Source organism: Anoplopoma fimbria, chromosome 20, assembly GCF_027596085.1.
Source record: "Anoplopoma fimbria isolate UVic2021 breed Golden Eagle Sablefish chromosome 20, Afim_UVic_2022, whole genome shotgun sequence".
In the NCBI taxonomy this organism is placed as follows: Eukaryota; Metazoa; Chordata; class Actinopteri; order Perciformes; family Anoplopomatidae; genus Anoplopoma; species Anoplopoma fimbria.
The window spans coordinates 20182261-20202512 of NC_072468.1; the positions used below are offsets into that span (position 1 = coordinate 20182261).

General features: G+C 39.9%; 2 protein-coding genes across 3 annotated transcripts; both read left to right on the top strand.

Annotated features, from left to right (window-relative positions):
• The first annotated feature begins 1632 nt into the window (after nucleotides 1–1632).
• Nucleotides 1633–3126, top strand: LOC129110067 (uncharacterized). Its single transcript, XM_054622216.1, has 3 exons — nucleotides 1633–1735; nucleotides 1833–1891; nucleotides 2053–3126. The coding sequence occupies exons 1-3, from the start codon at nucleotides 1704–1706 to the stop codon at nucleotides 2775–2777; spliced, it is 816 nt and encodes a 271-aa protein (XP_054478191.1). The 5' UTR covers nucleotides 1633–1703; the 3' UTR covers nucleotides 2778–3126.
• A 6277-nt stretch (nucleotides 3127–9403) lies between these two features.
• Nucleotides 9404–19453, top strand: csf3r (colony stimulating factor 3 receptor (granulocyte)). 2 transcript variants are annotated; one of them, XM_054621252.1, is made up of 17 exons: nucleotides 9404–9513; nucleotides 11992–12094; nucleotides 12841–12915; nucleotides 13059–13355; nucleotides 13997–14129; nucleotides 14272–14438; nucleotides 14875–15044; nucleotides 15542–15692; nucleotides 15998–16080; nucleotides 16220–16427; nucleotides 16538–16726; nucleotides 16943–17044; nucleotides 17296–17442; nucleotides 17525–17665; nucleotides 17778–17874; nucleotides 17955–18033; nucleotides 18727–19453. In XM_054621252.1, the coding sequence occupies exons 3-17, from the start codon at nucleotides 12852–12854 to the stop codon at nucleotides 19207–19209; spliced, it is 2511 nt and encodes an 836-aa protein (XP_054477227.1). In that variant the 5' UTR covers nucleotides 9404–9513; nucleotides 11992–12094; nucleotides 12841–12851; the 3' UTR covers nucleotides 19210–19453. The 2 variants fall into 2 exon arrangements, with proteins under 2 accessions (XP_054477227.1, XP_054477228.1); XM_054621253.1 differs by having other exon boundaries at nucleotides 13062–13355.
• The last annotated feature ends 799 nt before the right edge of the window (nucleotides 19454–20252 follow it).

The following is a 20252-nucleotide window of genomic DNA, read 5'->3' on the forward strand; positions in this document are numbered from 1 at the left end:
CTGATACATATTTACACTAGTTTAGAGAATTAGTCCAAAACAAATGCGAGTGGTTTCGTGGTGAATCTAATAGCGGTACAGTGCACGCCCTGCTCCTGATTGAAAAAAGCCATTATCTGACCATTATGTTGCTGCAAGTGTCAGAGTTCAGTGTTCATTTGGCGTTTCGCTGAAGCTGCTGTGTCTCTGTCAACATCTTGTGGAAATGACACCGCGGACCTCCCGCTCATCACAAATGAGGCCCAGAAGGGGGATGATGGGAGCCGAGCGAGGGACGCCGGTCGTCACCCGGAGGTTGAGAGGTGGAGCACTGATCCTCTGTTGCCGACCTCATATTGCACCACCTGCCTCCAAAAGGTGGTGTGTCAAGCGATTCAACCTCAGCCACATTGGGGATGTAGGTCTGCTTTAGTGTCCCTAGGCAATATTCGCAAGCTACAAAGAAACAAAACAGTCACTTTACTGATGGACACGCCGCCATCCGCTAGTGTTTATCAGTTTGAATGTGTGGGGCTGTGTGTTTATCAGGACTGTGCACTCTATGGAAGTCAAATAGCAAACATCAAGACAAGCCTACTCCACCCCTTAAACAACAGACGGATGTCCTTCCAAGTGCAGGAGCAGAGGTTGATTTAGGGTTGGTGCCACTTTTAGGCGGGGTGACACCGCGGTGAGGAAATAACAGGAGCTCCTTGGCTCAAGCGTGCGTTCACATCTTTGGTTTCACATCACCTGCAATTTAAATTCCATTACTTGCCGTGCCACACTTCAAATAAAGCTCAGGCCTATTAATTACCAAAGTGTGGGTTCAGGGTAAAGGTGAACGTGCAATTACAGAATTAAATCAAGTCTCCGTTTAGCTTGTCAGTCCTGACAGAAATAATTTGAGTGAATTATTAAATGCTTCCACTTCTCTCAGCTGCTTCATTGGGGGCTCAGGCTGCAAGAATACCAGCTCTGCTCCTTTCTCTTTCAAATTAAAGTGATTCATTCTGCTTTTCTTTTGCAATTAGTCTTGAATTGTACATGTTTATGATGAACAAAATAAAAATAAATACCCTGTGTGACTGCTTAACCTATGCTTCCAAATGCTTTTCTGTGTTCTTTGAACCGTTTAATAAAAGAGGTCAAGCTTAATGAGATCATTTTAAATTCGGTGGTGGTTATGGTAATTCTGTAGAAATTGAATATCATTATCAGGGTTTTAGGCCTTATGAATTAGAAGTTGTAATTAGCTACCTGTTCAGGTAATTTAAAGTTCTGAGGTGATGTTTTTAATTATGCTGAATAGACAATATAGGATTCTACTGGCCCCTATATACATGTTTCTTTCTTTTCTTTTAATATGCATTACAAAATTGCACTGAACCATAAATATTGGCATGACTCTCAACCCTGCTCACTCAGCCGTGTTTTCAAATGTTTAACAAAAATTTAAAATAACCCCAAAAAAATGTCTTGTTTTGTCAAATTTTGCTGCGAGCAAGCATTTTACCTAATTGCCTGTAATGAAGCAATTTGCCAGTGGGCTGACTGGATTCAGCGGTTGAGATTTGGTCTCTATGACAACCAGCTGTCTGTAATTAGTAAATCAAGCCAGGGTGAGATTTTGGGCAGTGAGAGTGGCTGCAAAAGAAGTCAAGAGTGGCAAGTGTTAGCAGCAATTGTGTTTCCGTGAGGTTTATGCTGACATAACTGCAGGGATGTGTGTGCCACTGGTGTATTTTTTTCTCAGGTATTTTCAAATTTCATGTTTCATTGTTTAAAAAAACAACAATCATAGCTGCTCAGTGCTGCACTGTTTGTCTTTCACTGTTTGTTGTCTTTTGCAGCGCTGTTGTGCTTCACAATGTGGCAGCTGGAGGTGTGTATTGTGCTAAAACAGCCAGAGGTAGGTAGTGTGCTTCGATTGATGTTCCTACTTTCTTATAATTACCCATTTGCAGGTATAGTTGACATTTCAAAACAAAAAAACAAACAAAAAAAACAGCACACACAGAATAAATACATTTAGTTAATACTTGTGTGTGTGTGTGTGTTGTTCTGTTGTAGCCCGTGCAGCTGCCCTTGGTTTGGCTTATCCTGGAGTCCATGGAGCCCCTTATCTCTATGGACCAGCTCACCATGGGACGCATCACGGCATGATGCCACCCAGACCTCAACCTTACCAGCAAACTGATCCTGAATTGGGTGAGACTAACCCTAACATGGCCTCCTACAAACAAAGTCAACAGGAAGTGAGATCCCTAGATGACAGAATACATAAACAAACGCACTCCAGGAATTGGCACGGCCCTTACAGTCCAGTTCGAGGTGAATACACCGGCGACCCAGTGCTCAGCTTTCCCAGAGGACGCTCCGTTATGAACCGCGAGTCCAATTTTGAGCAGGTCAAGCATGTTGCCCCTCCCTCTCTGGCTGAAGCCCCAGGCCGGCCTGACCTTGTGAATTGGGATCCCCAAGGTCGCAACAAGCCAACCCGGTTTGTCTACAATGAGCATGACCTTGTTGTTGATGAGTCTGTCCCAAATAGACGTGACATGTCTGTGAGTGGGCTCCGCATGCCCCAAGGCAGGGGTCACGGCGCTTACCCGAGCGGTCTAACCGGATATGGCCGGTTAAGAGAGGTTCCTGTCCTCCGTTCATCTGGCATCACCAACAGAGCGATGACTAGCCAAAACCCTGCGGATGGTAGGCCGAGAAGGATCGGCTTCTCTGGCCGTCTGGCTCATCCTCCGTACAGACGGCTCAATGTCGAACAGTTTTTTTCAAGGTAACCCTGTTCAGAGACGTCTGATTTTTAAAAAGCTAAATCAGGTCCAGTTAGGATGAGTCTGTGAGCTAAAGCGTCTGACACATAGCCAGCCTGTCTTGTCAAATGGTGTCCCTGTGAGGAGTTGTTAAAGTTAACAGGCAAGCATTTTTGTAAAGGATGAAGAATGTGATTTCAGAATGTATTTGTCTGGTTTTCTCTAACCTTTTTTTTTGAAAAATAAAGAAAACTATGTCCAACTTATCAGCGCACAAGCTTCTGCATTGTTGCTTCCTCACCTGTAACTCTACAACAACATTCTGTCTTGAATATAGAATTACTAACATTTGTGTTTCTCAGTGCCTTTCTCCCCTTTTTTTTTTTTTCTCACCCCCTCATCATAAATGTGTCGCTGAGGTCTGGATGTTACCAGAGTGCCATCTGTTGGTTCTGTGGGGTAGTTATCCTTTTGGCTCACATTGTTGAACGCAGGTGCTACTTAACAGAAGGTCAGCTTTTGACAAATCCTCTAATCTGTTTACAATCTGCTGTTTACAAGTGCTACCAGTGGTTATGCTAATTTGCCCAAATAATCTTGGTCTTTTTATGATTGCATGTTTCACTGGCTGTCTGGTATTCAAATAAACACAATGAGCTGTTAAACTTGGGTAACTGTCTCAGCGAGTATTATATTTTTATCCTTTCACTCTTTCTTTTAGCAAACGAGAGAAGCACCTAGAAACGCAGGTGCATTTTCCAGACAAGATTAAATGAAGAAAACCTTTTTTTATTTGTCAACCCTCTGGCTTTGATTCCTCACTGAGAGCCATCTGAGTGTGTGAATGGTTGTTGGTTAGGTTATTCAGCGATTGACCCGTACATCAATCAATCAGGAGCCAGAAAGAGAGTCTGTTCTGAGCACTCATCCAAAAACGCGTATAAGGAAATGAGTGACAGAACAAAGCAAAGCAATCAACAGTTTGTGGGGAGCGGGAAAGGAAAGGCAGTGAAGAGTGGCCATACAATATACTAGCTGTCAGGTTGGGCTGAAAAAAAAAAAAGGCCGATCAGCAGCTGGCTTGAAGCCCACCTGGAGACCACACATTTGGTAATGTCAGGCTAAATTCAGAACCTAGAAGAGGAGTATGTCTTGCATAAATAATTCTGATCTCAGAGCTTCACACATTAAGTAAATAGAAAAAATAGTAACCCTTCAAGTCACCGTTTGCTGCACATACACACATTTCCTATGACACCCTGCAGTTGTTCGCCTCCTTACCCTCGATCGATGACTTAATGACCCCTTGCACGGTTTAAAAATGGAGGGTGAGAGTCAAAAAGTAGGAGAATCAGCTGCGTATAAACGTGTGGGTGGAAGCAACCTAAGATGCGCCTGCACTTCCTTTTAAGCGTATGTCGCCAGCAGCTGGCTGGGTTAATGTCACAACATGAGAGATTGAAGGTTTATTAGCATAAAGTGACAAATAATTCTGACATGTCTTTAGAGCCGAACCTCTCCCTGGCAGTTTACAGCACAGTTATCTAGTTTAACTCAACTTTTATACAGACGGATAAGATGGTTGACAACACATATCTCAGTAAACAGAAATAATTCATTCACATGCAAGAGGGATTGACAGTTTGTCCGTGTTAGCGTTGTTTTAGTTTGAGAAGAACAAGAAGAACTACATTGATGTGCACATGGTGGACAGAATAACATTTATACCTGTAAGGTGTCATTTTTAAAACGCATACCACACAATGGTGGTACTATGATGTAGAAGGACCTTCTGTGGAGGCCTTGAGGGGGTTTGATTTTACTTTATGGTTATTTTTCAGGCTGTAGTTTGTGGCATTGCTCTATATTGTTGTTACTTTCTCCAGTTAATCACTTTAAAATACAATTTTCTCCACCTGTAGGACAAGATATCAAAAATGTTTCTTCTTACAGTAAGATTTATTCTTGCTAAAAAATGTCCAAACATTGAGGTGGTTATTCCTACAGAAACCTGAACAATGGCCACTTTCTTGCAGTTTGAAAAAAAGGTCAATAAAACAATGAATGGCTACGAAATAGTTGATTGAGCAGCAGTAAATTACATTTATCTGTAACATTTAGGCGCTAAAATACAGCAAATAATTACCAGGATGATGCTTTTATTACACTTCCAACCTTCTCATAAGCCATGATTTGGTGTTTTTTGTGGGTGTAAATATGATGAATGACTAGATTGTAGTTCAGCCTTATTCTATGAGGATTATTTCTGTTGCACCCAAGGGTTAAAGCCCATAGGAACCCTGACTAGTTGCTCTGACAGGTGGGGCAGTGCTTTTGTCCCTCTAAACATCTGTAGTAGCCTTTGTGCTTTGATAACATATCAATGGAATTTTTCACCATCTTTTGATGCCAAAATACTGGACCAGAGCCACCTTTGATCTCGGCCCTTATTTTGAGATTCAAACTACACATATGTAAAGTTTCCTGACTTCATTTTGCACTGTTGTGACACTATCGCGTTGACGAAATCGGTCTACAGACAGTCATATAAACAACTGGTGAAGTAATCCAAAAACGCATCTGTGGTAGTTCCCGCTAAAGTAGGAGTCTCCAGGGCCAGATTTCCCCATGATGACTCACCCCGCACCCCCCCACGCACACAAACACACACACACACACACACACACAGACTAGCAAATCGAAAACAATTCCAACAATCAAAGCTGATAAACCTGTAGCTTTTGAAACACAGCTTTTATTTAATAAAAGTTATGAATCACTTTGTCAGTGTCAGACACTCTCTCTCTGTCAGTTTGACAAAAACTAGCATGCAAATATACCTCACAACATTTCACACATACACTTAATTAACTTTCTCTGTCTCACAAAACAAATCCCAGCACAGTTAATCAAATATCTGCCACATCCTCATTGTGTTACACCACACCTGGCCACACTTGGCTTAACACACACACCTCTTCCAAAGCAACCTTCTCTGTCTCCCTTTACACGATCCCAGACAGCGGTGGTTCAGTTAATAAGAATGTGTATTTGTTCTTGTGTGAGTTCTGCGTTATGTGTGTTTCCTCCTGGTTGTCCTCTCCTCTCCTCTCGTGGCCACACTATATCCTGGCAGCACAACTGACCTGTGGTAAGAAGGAAATCAATAGTCAATTCCATTTTGCAGCCGGGGTGTGACAGGTACTAGATAGGAGTGGATTGGGTGCATGTACGGAGCAGGACCGGGAGTCGGTGCTTGACTTACCCCTTTCCTTTCTCTCTGTCTCTCTCTCTCTCTCTCTCTCTCTCTCTCTTTCAGGGTCTCTCTGTCTCGCTCGACCAAGTACAACAACTCAGGTGTATGTAGATAACATTACGCGTCATCTAGCGTTAATGTTGAATATGTATATATATAATATGTAAATGTAAATATTGAATATATACAAATGATTATGACTATAATCAGAATCTGTCTTATATGATAATTCATAGAGATACATTACAATAGCACCTTTATGTGAGTTAAATGCATAATGTCAGGACACTTTATTCAGCGCATATGCAAACAACATCTGTACACATGTGATTATAACAGCAGCGACAGGAACATGCTCTTTCACCACTGTCACTTCTCAGGCCATATGGTGGCTCCATCTGGGGGTTTTGATCACGTGGGGAGCTCGTAGAGAACTTATCTGAGCCTTCACTGCAGAGTACGTAGAGTTTAAGAAGTCTAAATTAAGTCAGTAAGTCGGTCAGTCCAGAATTTTGGTCCAGAATGGAATATCTCAATTGTAATGGTGGTCCATTTTCCTCTAGCGCCACCATGAGGTTGATAGTTTTGGTTCACTTTGTAGTGAAATATCATTGAGTACAACCACTCACAAGGAAGTTAGCTTACACCATTAGCAATGTTAGACTCCTTTTAGGTGTCATCAAGCATATCATAATTTCATTTTAGCATCTCCAAAAATGTAAAAGTACTGGGCTTCCTATGATTTTTAGCCCTCAATATTAGATTTTCATTACTTTTTTGTCAAAGACAGGGGACAAACAATTACAGGCTTTATCATGTTATTGGGGGTTTCGTAGTCCGCCAGTAAAACCCGAGAAGAAGAAGTAGGTTGTGAAATTCATGATGGCACAGCAGACTATTTTTTCTTAAAACACTATGACTTTATTATCATTAAATTTCAACTTTATTATCAAAATAATGCAACTTTTTTCATCTTACTGAAACACATATAGGCTATTAAAGCCCCGGGTTTATAAATTAATTAAAAATTAATTAACGTCTAATTGATGTGATAAGATGCCATTACTTTTGAAGGGTTTAATTCCCCCCTAAAAAAGACACATTATAGGAGAGAACAGTTAAATCATGCCTACACTTGTGTTGACTCAGCAGAGATAAAATTATAGAAGAAAAGTTGGATCTACACAAGAATAAATAGTTGAGAGCAATACAGAATGCCCTACTTTATTATATTTTATTATATTTTTATACTTTGAATTCTCGCTTAATTTTGTGTTGAACTTTACATATATAAAGACATTTCTATCATACATTTGTGGATAAAAATTCACCAAGATGCAAGAAATTAATTATTTTCATTGACTGATACACATTTACACGTGAAAGCTATCTGACCCAGTTTTCAACAGGCTGTTGTACAATTTCATTTTGATGTGATGGCCCAATCTTCCCAACAAGGGTTATGCATCTAAAAACGCACTTAAGCACTCAAATGTTGAAATCACAGCTGTGAGGCAGGTATTGAGTTTTTAAAAAGCACATCTGACTCATTGTTGGAATTAAAGGGCTGATTTGAGAACACTTTCAGAACTCAAATCATCTGTAATTTGCTTTCCTCTTAAACCTTTGTTGCAGTATATCAATTTTAACATATGGGGTTGAGCGGAGTAGAAGGATAGCATCGTTTCAGCAGAAGGCACCGGGCCTGAGACGTTTTTAGATTTGAATATAAGCTTCCATGATTAGCATAAATTGTGATTACAGCAGTTGTGGTTGCAGTTAACTGCTGTAATTCTCTGTAATTCTCTGTAGATAGATATGAGAGGATATTCCCAGCAGTGACTAATGTGGTGTTAGTCACATCACTAATGTGAATAAGAATCTAAAGAGAAGACAGCATTCTATTAAGTACAGTACACGAACCGTAATCAAACCTAGCAAAGCTTCATCAGCTCAACTTAGCTTCCAGGCCCTCAGCTAATTTTACTGCTCACTGAGACGTAGCATGTTATACCCAGTAGATGGGGAGCTCTTTGTTCATTACTGCCGATTAGGAAAAAAAAGATCAAGCAAAATATGTCAACGCATGATAACCAGTTAATGTACTTTTAATTAGTGCGTGCTTTTCTTTTTCTCCTGTTGATTCCTTTTCACAAACCCACCACAGTGTGCATTTAATTCCTCCTCCAGCGGCCTCTTGATTAACAGTTAGCTTCCATTATGTTTTTGAGAGCGGCAGAGTGACGGAGCAGGGATGCAGCCGTGAGATTAAAAGTTGAGTGGGCGAGCTCAGTGGCTCGCCTCGCGCCCCATTTGAAATGAGGTCTCAGCGAATCATTTTACAATTTAATAAGCTAATAAACCTGATATGGCAAGTAGTTTGAAGTGCCCTTGGGGGGGGTCAAGGCACAGTTTACAATCCCATTTAAGAAGCTTGTTCTATTACCATGCTGACAAAGGATTGGACAGGCGCACAGAGTGAGACGACTGCGTTTTGATACAGCAGATCTGCTGCTTCAAAGGTCACGCTCAACACAGAGGGGTCAGCCTGAACAAGACTTACTGCATTACTCGAGACGGCTCCCTGGAGCCACATCGAAGGGCGTTTGATAGCCGCTATATTAACACCTGGTGGGAAAAAAGAGCATCAAGTTAAATTGAAATACCTCCGTACTCTCATACAAACAGAAGCCAGACACCTCGCCTGTTCAGAGCTTGGCATTAAATTGCTTCAAATTATGATGTAATGAGTGTTCTTATTACTCCGTCAGCAATCACAAATGCAAAATATAATTTATGAATAAATAAAGCAATATCACTTGTAAATAAAAAACTAATTTGTCCCAGATTCATTTATTTTTAGATGATTTATTTAACTTTCAGAAGCTGCTACCATCAGTCATGTCGAAAAATGATATTCCTTGAATGGTGACAGTGCTTTTCATCTTGGTGTGACCGACAAAGTCATCTAGATAAGATCATTCTATTAGCAAGCATGATTTAGGAGTATTTGAACATTGGATGTACTTGTACTTCTAATTGTTTTTTGTCTGTTACTTGTCTCTTTTATGTGAAATTCCTTATGTTGTTTTTAACTTTTTTCGTTTTTGTCCTTAAAGTCGGTTATTCATGCATTTATGTGTGAAACTTTCAAGCTTCAGTCTTGGCCAGGACTGCCTCGGAAATAGGATTTTAAATCCCAATAGGATTATCGTGGAAAAATAACGGTTTAATATAAAATAAATGAACTATTTTCTCTTGAGACTTCCCCGGCTTTAAACACCCAACTTTTCTACCCATAACTGGGCCCCATCAGTCATGTGTTTCTTCCTGGAAAATAGTGAAGTTTCACAAATTGAAAACGAGGATGTTCTTGCTGCTGCTGCTGCTTGGCTAACATACACATGTCCTCCAGTCTGAGCTGCTTTGAGCCACACTGTTTCATCTCGAGCTATCAGGGCTGATGAGAGCCTCTCGTCTTTCTGGGTCTGCTGCAACTGCTGTGTGGTGAGTGGCAAGCCTCTCTCTGATGGCTCTCCTTTATCTTCACATCAAGCGATTTGCCGCTCCTTTCATTTTGATACTTGTGCCAGATTGAAAGGGGAAACTTCACAAAACTTGTGTCTGAATGACACAGGTTCATTGCTGGAGAGTTGCATCGTGATCCAATTTACGGACCGCTCAACTTAATTTTCGTTGACAACACTTGCTTAATCTGATTTTTTTCTCTTTGCCTGCTCTTTATTGTACTTGTGCCATTTATCAACCTTTGTAGTGTCCTGTCTAATAACGCCAGCACATTAAAAAAGAAAAATAACATGAAATACTACAGATATAGAGGATCTTCAGATATCAAGGATTTAAAGAGGAATTCTAAGATAGGGTAATGCCTTTGAAGTAAATATACTTGAAGTTAGATGCTCAAAACTTGTAAAACTTATTCAAGAGTTTTAAGATAAAAAAACAACTTATTTGCATTATTTTTATGCTAAAAATCATTTTTTTGTGTTTTGTCAGCTGTTTTGTGATTGTGGCATTCTTCGAAATGGCCACAGTTTTGCTGTGAAATGATCATTGCATTTTAAGCCATGGAAAACATATTTATGCTCTGGTCATCCATTAAAAAAAGGGGATGTGAAACAGATTGGATTCCCCCATTTACGCTTCTCTGTATTTTCAACTGCTGACACTAAAGGTCACACTGTCTATGTTTGGAGTAGCTGTTCTATGATTATTAAGTGTCTAAACTCAAAAACAATTACTCAAATCAACTCCATAAATGAAAGCACCATACTAAGTGTGAGAAATGTCATCAAAAAGGGGAAATAGTGTCAAGTTTGTCATTGCACATGTGTCGAGGATATTGCCAAATCCTGAAAGTGGGCGTTTTGTAACCCTCAACAGCAACGGGAAAGGAAACATATGGTGGCTACAGCAAAATGTACCTCTACACACAGTGACATGACTCACTGAGACACATACATGAATCCAGATAACATATTTTCATCAATACATCAGGAACAAAATAGGCCAACACACCTAAAATATTTACTTTTATTTTATGCAGTCCCATATCAAATTGTGATTGTTGACAAAATACACTCAAAATTGAATATCACGTCTTCTCTCCCTCTCTCCTCCCACTCTTTATCTCGACTGCCTTTTGTCAGAGCCACAGGCAATTACCTATTAGTAGTAAGCAGACATTCTAAAAAGGAAAACTGGGGAAATTTAGGCCTTTATGCACACGGCTGATAAGAAACAGGGAGAAATTCCATTTCTTTCACATCACTTTACCGTGTACTTCTCCAAATAGTATGTTGTTGTGCGCTCAGGGAGGCCATCTGACTGTGAGTTTGAGTGATAGTTACAAATTATTAAAGTAATACCTTATCGTCTAATTTGACAGTCTAAATGTAAGTAGACCAGAAAAACTTGTCCAACATGTTTTGGCCAGAGGAACAATGGTCAATGGACGTCAGAGAGACAAAGACAGAGTGTTACAAGAACACAGGAAGTTTTTCAATGCTGTGGTCTAACTTACTGGCTCTGTGTGTGTGTGTGTTTACATGTATGTGTGTGTGAAATGTATGTCTGGTGGATAAATCCATAAAGATCATCTGCCACACTGTTGTATAACACATGAGAGCTTTCCTCCCTGCTGAGCTCTCAGTAACATACGAGTACTGTTATCAGTGAGAATTATTGGAGCCACTAAATAATGAATTGTAAGTTTGATCCACTGTGGTGAAAGAAGTAGTTTAAAATTATAGTTTGAAAAAAATAATGTATTGTACCTGATTTTATACAGGAAATAGCAGTTTAAATGTTGGAAATGACACATTTCTCCAGTCTGCCTGTTAATCAGCTGCAACTATTATTTTCATAAAAGAGTAATATGATAGTTATTTTTTATTAAGAGTTGAGGTTCCAAAACATTTTTTTTATAACAATTTCTTAGGTCTTTTTTTGTTTGCCAACAATACAAAACCCCAAAATATTAAATTAATAAATACTTTAGTCTCACATTTGAGAAGCAGGAGCCAACAAACCTTAAGCATTTTGCTTCGTAAATCACTGAAACAATCTTACAAAAAACAAATGTTATGATTTGTGAAATATATTGCGAAATACATTACGAAATGTCTAGAAACCAAATGTCTGTATGTGTGGTTGGTCATGCAAACAGCTGTTTGCATGTGATAAACCATATGTGAAAATATATGTAGTACATGAGATATTACATGTGATATCTTTGTTGTCACATGGGATGTCTTGCATGTGAAACACAACTTAAACTACCAGATGTTGGTTTCTCAGTGGATTCTATGTGAAATGGTGTTTTACATATAAATGAGCATGTGCCTTTCTTTTATCAGGGGAACATTTTCCTGTCAATCAACCAACTAATTCATATAAACAGAGAAACTAATTGTCTCCACATTATTCCAGACGAATAACTGCTTTGTCTTTCCTCCCACACAGACACAGAAATGCTGTGAAGGCATGTCGGTGCCTCGTTGGTGTTGCTTTGTGAGCCAGCTACCAGAGTTCAGTTGAATTTCTAACGTTTTGTGGGCGTGTAATGGTGAGTATTTAAAAAAAAAAAACACTCCTCAAAATCAAACTTCTTAACACCTGCGCTTGTAAGCTGAGGTCCCAAATGATTCTTGAATTTAAGAAGCAGGTTGTTGATTTACTAACCAAGTTAATATGCTGGAGAATTGATCCCATCTGCTAAGCCTACAGGCCCCTTATCTTCTGTTCATTATACAAGACCAATCAGCTATGAGCACATTCCCAACAAGGCTGGTTACCTTGTAATAACTTGCAATAAAAATATTTCTGTCTGCTTGGAGGAGTTTCACCCCTCTAATAGAATGGTGTAAGAGGAGGGAGGTAGTCATTCTGCCTACAGAACATTTACATTTCATTTTGTAACAGCTGGAATTTCCCATCTTTTCTGTTATCATTTGACTCAAGCTGTCATAAATGTTGATTTTCATAATAACGAATGTGTCATGCGTCTGACACAGGCAGCACTGCAGGTTCCTCTCAACTATAACGTTGTGAAACAGTGCATGCATTCTCTATCTCGCTGTTTATTTTGAAACATTATGCATTATGGAGATCACATCCTTGCTCACATCACCCTGTCATGCCAAACGCCGTGTTGATGATGTCTTTTGAAGCGACAGACGTTATCACTCACAATACATCCCTCACACAATGCGCCGTGTCGCTCGGAAGCAACGGCAATTCAAATATTGTGTTGATAGGGCATGAAAGTTTATAATTTAGGAATAATGTATTTCAATCTGGCTACCCCAACAGGTTTTATCATCATGATATCCACATCGGTGTCAGTGATTGTCATGCTGGTGGCGTTTGTGAATGGAGCGAGAAATGGTGAGTGTTTGCTCTCAGAATGAAGAAGCAAATCTAAATGGAAATACCTAACCAGCAGTCACAGAGACAATTGTTTTTACACCTTTTCTCTGAGATTCTCGTCAACGTGGCACATCTAAATTAATTTCCATTCTCATTGCTAGAAGACGACAGACAGCCGTGTGCAAAGATCCAGACGTCCAGCTCAGTGGTGCTTTTGGGCTCACCCGTCACGGCCACCTGTGTCATCAGAGACGACTGCCCTCTGTTCATTGGACAAGCTGTTCATATAGTGTGGCGCCTTGGCGATCGTTTCCTCCCCAGCAGCCCCGTGGCCAATGAGAGCAGCAGAGTTTCTGAGGTTGTTATACCGAGCTTCAATGGCACGAGGGAGTTCCTCACCTGCTGTGTCCAGGCCTCTCCTGTTCAAGTAGTAGGAGCAGAGGAGATCAGAGCTGGATGTGAGAACGATTTTAAACTTCTTGTGCAAGTTTTCTTATTAATAATTAAATGAACTTGTCGTTACAGCATGTTCATGTTCCACCAGTGGAAACCAGAAAAAAATGGGAATATAAGGAGGACTTTTAATGAGAAATAGAGAGTAAAACCTCCACACTGAACACATAAATTAACTTAAAAGTATCGTTTTTTGTCCACCCATCTAAGAGATCCGACATCAAAAGATTGATATTTGTTTTAGAGGTTGAAAACAAAAGCAGCAATTAGTGTATCAGAAGATTGATGCATCACATCCAAAAAGATACTACATTTTTTTAGATGCGAGCTACTTCTAGACTTAATTTAGCCAAAAACTACAATAATCAAAAAAATAACAAAAAGTGCATAAAATTGTAAATAACGTTTTATTGCATTTATTTGTCAGGGACCATGTAAAAAAATAAAAGATAGTTTGTAACAGAAAAGTGTCCTTCCATCTGCAGTATAAACACTACTACTAATAATACAATTAGAAGAAGAAATATTTAAAACTAAATACATCCTCATGATTTCCATATGCTGCATAGATCCTGGTCCAGTGTAACTTTAATCTTCCCATAATGTAATTTAACAACTTTATAACCTTCTTCACCTTCCTCTATAGATCCACCAGAAGCACCACAAAACCTAAGCTGTCTGACAAACCTCACCACCCCGAACACCCTGACCTGTAGCTGGGACCCTGGGCAGCAGGAGACCCACCTGCACACCAAGTACACCCTCCACACCGAGATACGGTAATATCCTTCTCCCAGAAATACACTGAAGCACTTACCAGAAAGCAAACATCGTTTTGTGTCAGGAATGTTTAGTTTCGTTTACAGAATATGTCTGTGAGTTTGCACAGCTGTGTTTTCTTAAATTACAATTTCATTTCAGGGATTCAAACGAGAACCACACCTACGAGGTGCTACCAGGAGTCCACCGTTACACCATCCCTCGCCTTGACTTTGTCCTCTACTCAGACATGGAGATATATGTGAAGACAGAGAATGAACTTGGAGAAGCAACATCCTCACCTATCATTTTGGAACCTATCAGTGCAGGTAAGAAATATAGAAGATAATCTATTGATTTTTTTTTTTGATTGTTTCTATTGTAGGGAATTCTACTGCAGATGTAGAAATAGTTGTATAAAGCCTTTTGTGGCTCCAGAAAGAGATGTGCGAATCTGACAAATTGCCTCAAGTGAAGTCACACAATGAGTTAGAATCTTTTATTTTTCCAGATGGTTTGAAGAGGCTTTTACAATTCTGGAAATACCATCAGTCCAGCTCCTAAGTGTTGTTAAATGACCCTCTGGATCTTTTTAAGATATCTCTATTTTTATTTTTGGGAAAAGCTGATGCCTAGCTCTGGGACAAATTAATAAATCTACTGTGAACTTTTTCTGCACACATTAAAAAACGTAAATGAATTGTGAGGAAAAAATCCAATTACATCCAAATCACATCTTTTGCTTTATTGACTGTTTGATCACAGCTAAGTTTGACCCGCCAACGATTCTGATGATTCAAGCGGTGCCTAAAAGGTTAGGCTGCCTGAAGCTGAGCTGGAGCTTATCTCAGCAGCAGGTCTGGATGCGTCACTTACGCCTAAACCTGGAAGTCCGACTTACGACTGCTGACAGCAGCAAATGGAGTGAACAACTAGTGAGTAAAATTCATTCCAGTATCAAGATAAACTTAAATTTAACTTTTGACACAGTGGCTGAAAGCAACCATGCTGTAGTAACACAGGCTCAAAGCTCATAATGTGCTTGTCTGAAGTCTTATTTGTATGTGCTCTGGGACAAACACATAATATCATCCATGCTGGACCACTGTAACTCCCTCTATCTCGGCATTTCTCAGGCTAACATTTTTCCGTCTTCAACTAATTAAAATAGCTGTTGCCGATTATTAACAAAGTCCAAAAACAAGACCACGTAAAAACCCCTATCACTTTAATTCTCTGGCTTTAAAGTGTGTTCAACCTGTTTTATCCAATTTCCTTAGTTTATCTTGTTTTATCGATTTCCAGCACCTATATGTCTCAATGCTTGTATATGAGCTTATAGATATGTCTTTGTGAAGCATGTGAGTGCAAAAACTCTTTGCTTTTAAAGTGCTATACAAATGAAATAAACTGAAACTGAAACCCACGACAGATCCTGGTGAACCAGGTTAAACCAGCCAGAGCTGTGGACCAGTGCCATCTCCTCCATGGGACCCAGTATATCGCCCAGATTAGAGTCAGATACCAGCAGAGCCCCTGGAGTGAATGGAGCAGCAGCCGGTCTGGAGTCACCTTGGAGAATGGTAGGGCTCCGATCAATTCAGAGTGACACAATCAGTCACTCTAACATTTTCCAATCTATTGCCTTTTCTTCCATTTCCTGGTCTTTTCAATATATGCTAATGCCATGTCTACATCTCCCATTTCTTTGCTCTATAGCACAGGCTGAATTGATGTATTGAGTTCTGCCGCACACTCAGGCAGTGAATCCATAGTCCACAGCCACCTACCTGTCTTATAAAGAAAAGTTTTAGTTTTTTAAAAAGTGAGAAGAAAAGTGCAAGCTTCTGACGAACCGCTAAGCTGACAGCCATCTCTTTCTTTTCAGCTCCAACTGGACGCCTAGACTCGTGGATGAAGGTGTCAGGGGATCACATAAACAAACAACCCAACATACTCTTGTTTTGGAAGGTACACACATCACACGTTGGTTGACACCTGTCACAAGCTGATGTATTTTCTGTTATAGCTCTTGTTGAGTGTCTGGGACTTTGCCTTTAAAATGCCCTCTCACTTTTTTTTTTTTTTTTTTTTTTTTTTTTTTTTTTAGCCATCAAAACAATTCCGTGCCAACGGCCGAAATGTGTCATACATCGTCTCAGTGAAAAAGCTGCCAGGTGAAAATGGAAAGGTGTGCTCTACAACGGGGAATCACTGTACTTTCCAGCTTCCCGGGAGAGCAAAGAAAGTGTACCTGAGTGCTGTTAATGCAGCAGGGAGATCCTACCCCACTGAAGTGCGGATTCACCTACCAAGAGGTAAAATTGACAACCTTAAACCTGTTTAAACTGGTTAAAAAAGTGGCTCAAATATAATACAGTTTAGTACATTTCCCCAACAATGTGTATGACGTGTGCTTTGTCTGTAGCTAGGGCAGTGATATCAAACGTCACAGTCACCCCTCAGGATGACAGATCCATGCTGGTCCAGTGGAGAAGCCTGCTGTATTCCAGTCTCATTGGTTTTGTGGTGGAATGGAGACCTTTGTTAAAAGCAGACCTCTCTTTCACCCAGTTTGAATCAACCGGCAGAAACCAGACACTCCTTGTTATAACAGGTATGTGCTATAGTATTTGTATTGCAGGTTTTAGGATCCATGTCCCTCCTATTTCACTCAACTTTTATTTGACTTTCCTAATCTAGTGTTTATCCTTTACCCCCAGAATCCACTCTTCTACAATGTCTTCTTTTTTCCTGTGCACAACCTGCCTGTACACACTGTTCGGAGCTTAGTGGCACTGATACACTCTAACCTCTTCACTCTCATCAATAGGCAGCTTTGAGCCCTACAAGCCCTATGGGATCTCTGTGTATCCAAGGTTTAAGGATGGGATAGGCCTTCCTCAGACTGTTGATGCCTACTCGAGACAAAAGGGTAAGTCACCAAAGACACAAAGAGGATCACACAGAGAGCAGGCAAGAGTGTGTGAGGGTTCTCTGCCTGAACTTTAAAGAAGTGAGAAAGAATGGTTGCCACATGATTGAACAAAAACAGTGCAATCTATGAGAAACAGCTAATACATGATGTAACAATGCCCTCTTGTGGATAGAGATTAATAATTATTTTTGCTGGCCTGATCGCTCATTATAGCTGTGATAATCACTCACAATATTTCTTTTTTTAAGCTCCATCCATGGTTCCGAAAATACAAATAAAAAAGACCTGGAATTCCCATGTTGAGTTTACCTGGGATGAAATACCGTTAGACCAAAGGAACGGAAATATCAAGAACTACAAAGTCTTCTACTGCGATACGAAGGGACCCATTAACGGTAGGTTGGAGACCTTCATTTAACTGCTCTAAAACATTTTATTATTTCTGTGACACTATCTGATGTCTGACACTTCTTTCAGTTGTGAATGCTGACCGGGAAGAGAGGAGAGTGGTCCTGAGAGACCTCAACACCATCTCCCTGTATGAGGCTTTCTTGATGGTTAGCACGTTTGGTGGGAACCTGAACGGGTCAACGATACAATTCGAAATTGAGTCATTCGGTTCGTATTATCATTTGGGTTTGGCTTTCTAGAAACATTACAGAGAGATTAAGACGGTGTGTATTCCAACATAAAATATTTTAATCCAGCATGTCTATTTGTCTCCTCTCAGATGTGGCAGCTGTCGTGGCAATTGCAACTGTGTCTGTTGTTGGACTGTTATTGATGGTTATCGTCCTCGTCATGACTTGTTTCTCCAACAACAAAAGGTGAGATCATTGCCATGACGACTTAAACTGTGAAGCTGTAGTGTAATTTATTCTCAAAAAAATGTTTTCTTTCTTTGAAGGCTGAAGGGGCGTTTTTGGCCAGCTGTTCCAGATCCGGCTAATAGCAGCATCAAGAGGTGGACATCAGATTCAACACAGGTGCAGAAAATGAACTTGTGCAGCAGAAAATGCTTTTGTGCAATAACCCACTTAAAAAGCTTCAACAATCTATATTTTATATTAGAAATGGATGTTATGACTGTGTGCAATGTAAACAGAATTGCTCAAAATGATGAACCCACAGATACTTATCACCAACTCTGCAGTTCCCTTTCACTTCCAGCTCATTGTTTTGGTTTTACAAGCCACACATTTCCTCAGTGCTCTCCTCAACCCAACAACCAGTCACATCATGTAGCTTGTTTTTCTGCAAAAAGGCCACGATAAATCCTCTGTTCACTACCTGCCCATCACCAAACAGCAGACAGACCAAAGTTAGCAAAGAGCTGGTGAACATATTGTAGCAGTCAGCAGCTAAAGAGACAGATACTTCCCCAAGGAGTTGGAGACCAAAACAGAGCTAAAAGGAGAAGTAATATTGGACTCACGACGTGGCCACAAACACATCTCAAATTGATTGTTAATATTGCTCTTTGTGTGCAGGAGGTGTTAAAAAGCAACCGTTTGCCAACACATTCATCTCTACTTTATATGTCAGTGTAGCATTTAAAGCTAGTTCAAAAAAACCCACGCAGGCAAAAAAGACACTAGTGCTGCTTTAATTAACATATTTATGAAATGCAAAGTGACATACTTGTCAAAATACAGCCCCTATTTATTTTCCTTTTGCAGGATTCCCATCTTGACTTGGAGTATGAGGAGCCCAATCCAATGTACCTGTCCCACCTGAGCTTCCTGGACCTCCGTGTGAAACTCAGTAAAGAGGACGATGACCCATGGCTAAGCAGTGCAGAGGACACCAGTGACCTGGGAGAGTCCATCTGTGGTTCACCATTCATCCCCAGCTACTCTGGTTCCAACAGCGACTCTGTTCCTTACGCTACTGTGATATTCTCTGAGCCGTGCAACAGCCCTCCGCATAAAAACCCTCATGTCTACCTGCGGTCCGAGTCCACACAGCCCCTCTTGGAGACCGAAGAGTCGTTCAGTCCAAAGTGTTACCATAACATGGCAACTGTTGGGATGCCGAGTGAGCAATGTTTTTTTGGACCTTCCCATGATTGTGTCCCTGAAAAAGGGGCAGATCCAGACATTCTGTGGGATGACTTTCCTTTTCTGCGAGCATTGGCCTTGAATGATACTGAAAATGACTAGAAGTACTTGATTATAAGAGCAGCTACTTGATTATAAGAGCAGCTGCTTTGCAGGATGTTCATGTAGCTCTGAGTTTATAATGAGCCGATTGTGATAAGTTGATTCAGCAGAGCACATAGCTGTAAATGCATGCAAGATTTAATGTGAAAATCACTTTGATATTCAATGATTATGATGTCTTATCACACTTTGTAGATATGTCACCTCTTTAATAAATAAACTTTTTTACTGGAGAAAAATTTGATATTTTTGAGATGATTTTTGTTGTGGGGGTTGTACATCAAAGTTCTCAAAATTACTTTTTAGTGTGTAGTTAAAACAATTTCTAGAATTAATGAATTTAACTGTTTGAAGGCAGAAAAAAGGGATATCCAGTTGACTGATAATTTATCACAATACCTCTACTTTTGCTGTTTACCAACTGTGCTTGCCGAAAAAGGTTGATCTCTGTAGCTAATGGATATGATTAAAAGTGTAAGCAGAATCATTTCCAGTAAAAACTGGCTGACAGTTCTCACACAACAAAACAGCCTGGGGTGTTGGCAAATGTATTTTAAGACCATTAGTCCATGTTTTGTTTCTTATTTAAATAGGTCCTCTTAATAATTAGAGCAGTGAAATTCAATTGGAAGTATTTATACAAAATGTCTTTGTATCAACATAAACACCACAATGACAGAGGATGTCGCATGTGTACAGATTGTAAAGCCCTCTGAGGCAAATTTGTAATTTGTGATTCTGGGCTATACAAAATATACTGAATTGAATTGAATTGAATTGAAATGACATGCCATTTTGCTAGGGATACCTCTGAGGTAAATGGGACACCTTTGTTGATAAAATGGGACTCCAAATTCTATGATTACATTTATGTATTTATGTACTTAAGTGTAAACCAACTGCTTTATAAATCCATTTAGTTTTATAAAATGAAAGTAATGGATATCAAACTGAAGCGTGATAAAAGTGGATTTAAAACTAGGGTTTAAAACAAGATTTTTTAAACGACTCCCCTTCCAACTATTCTGCTTTTCTTTATATTG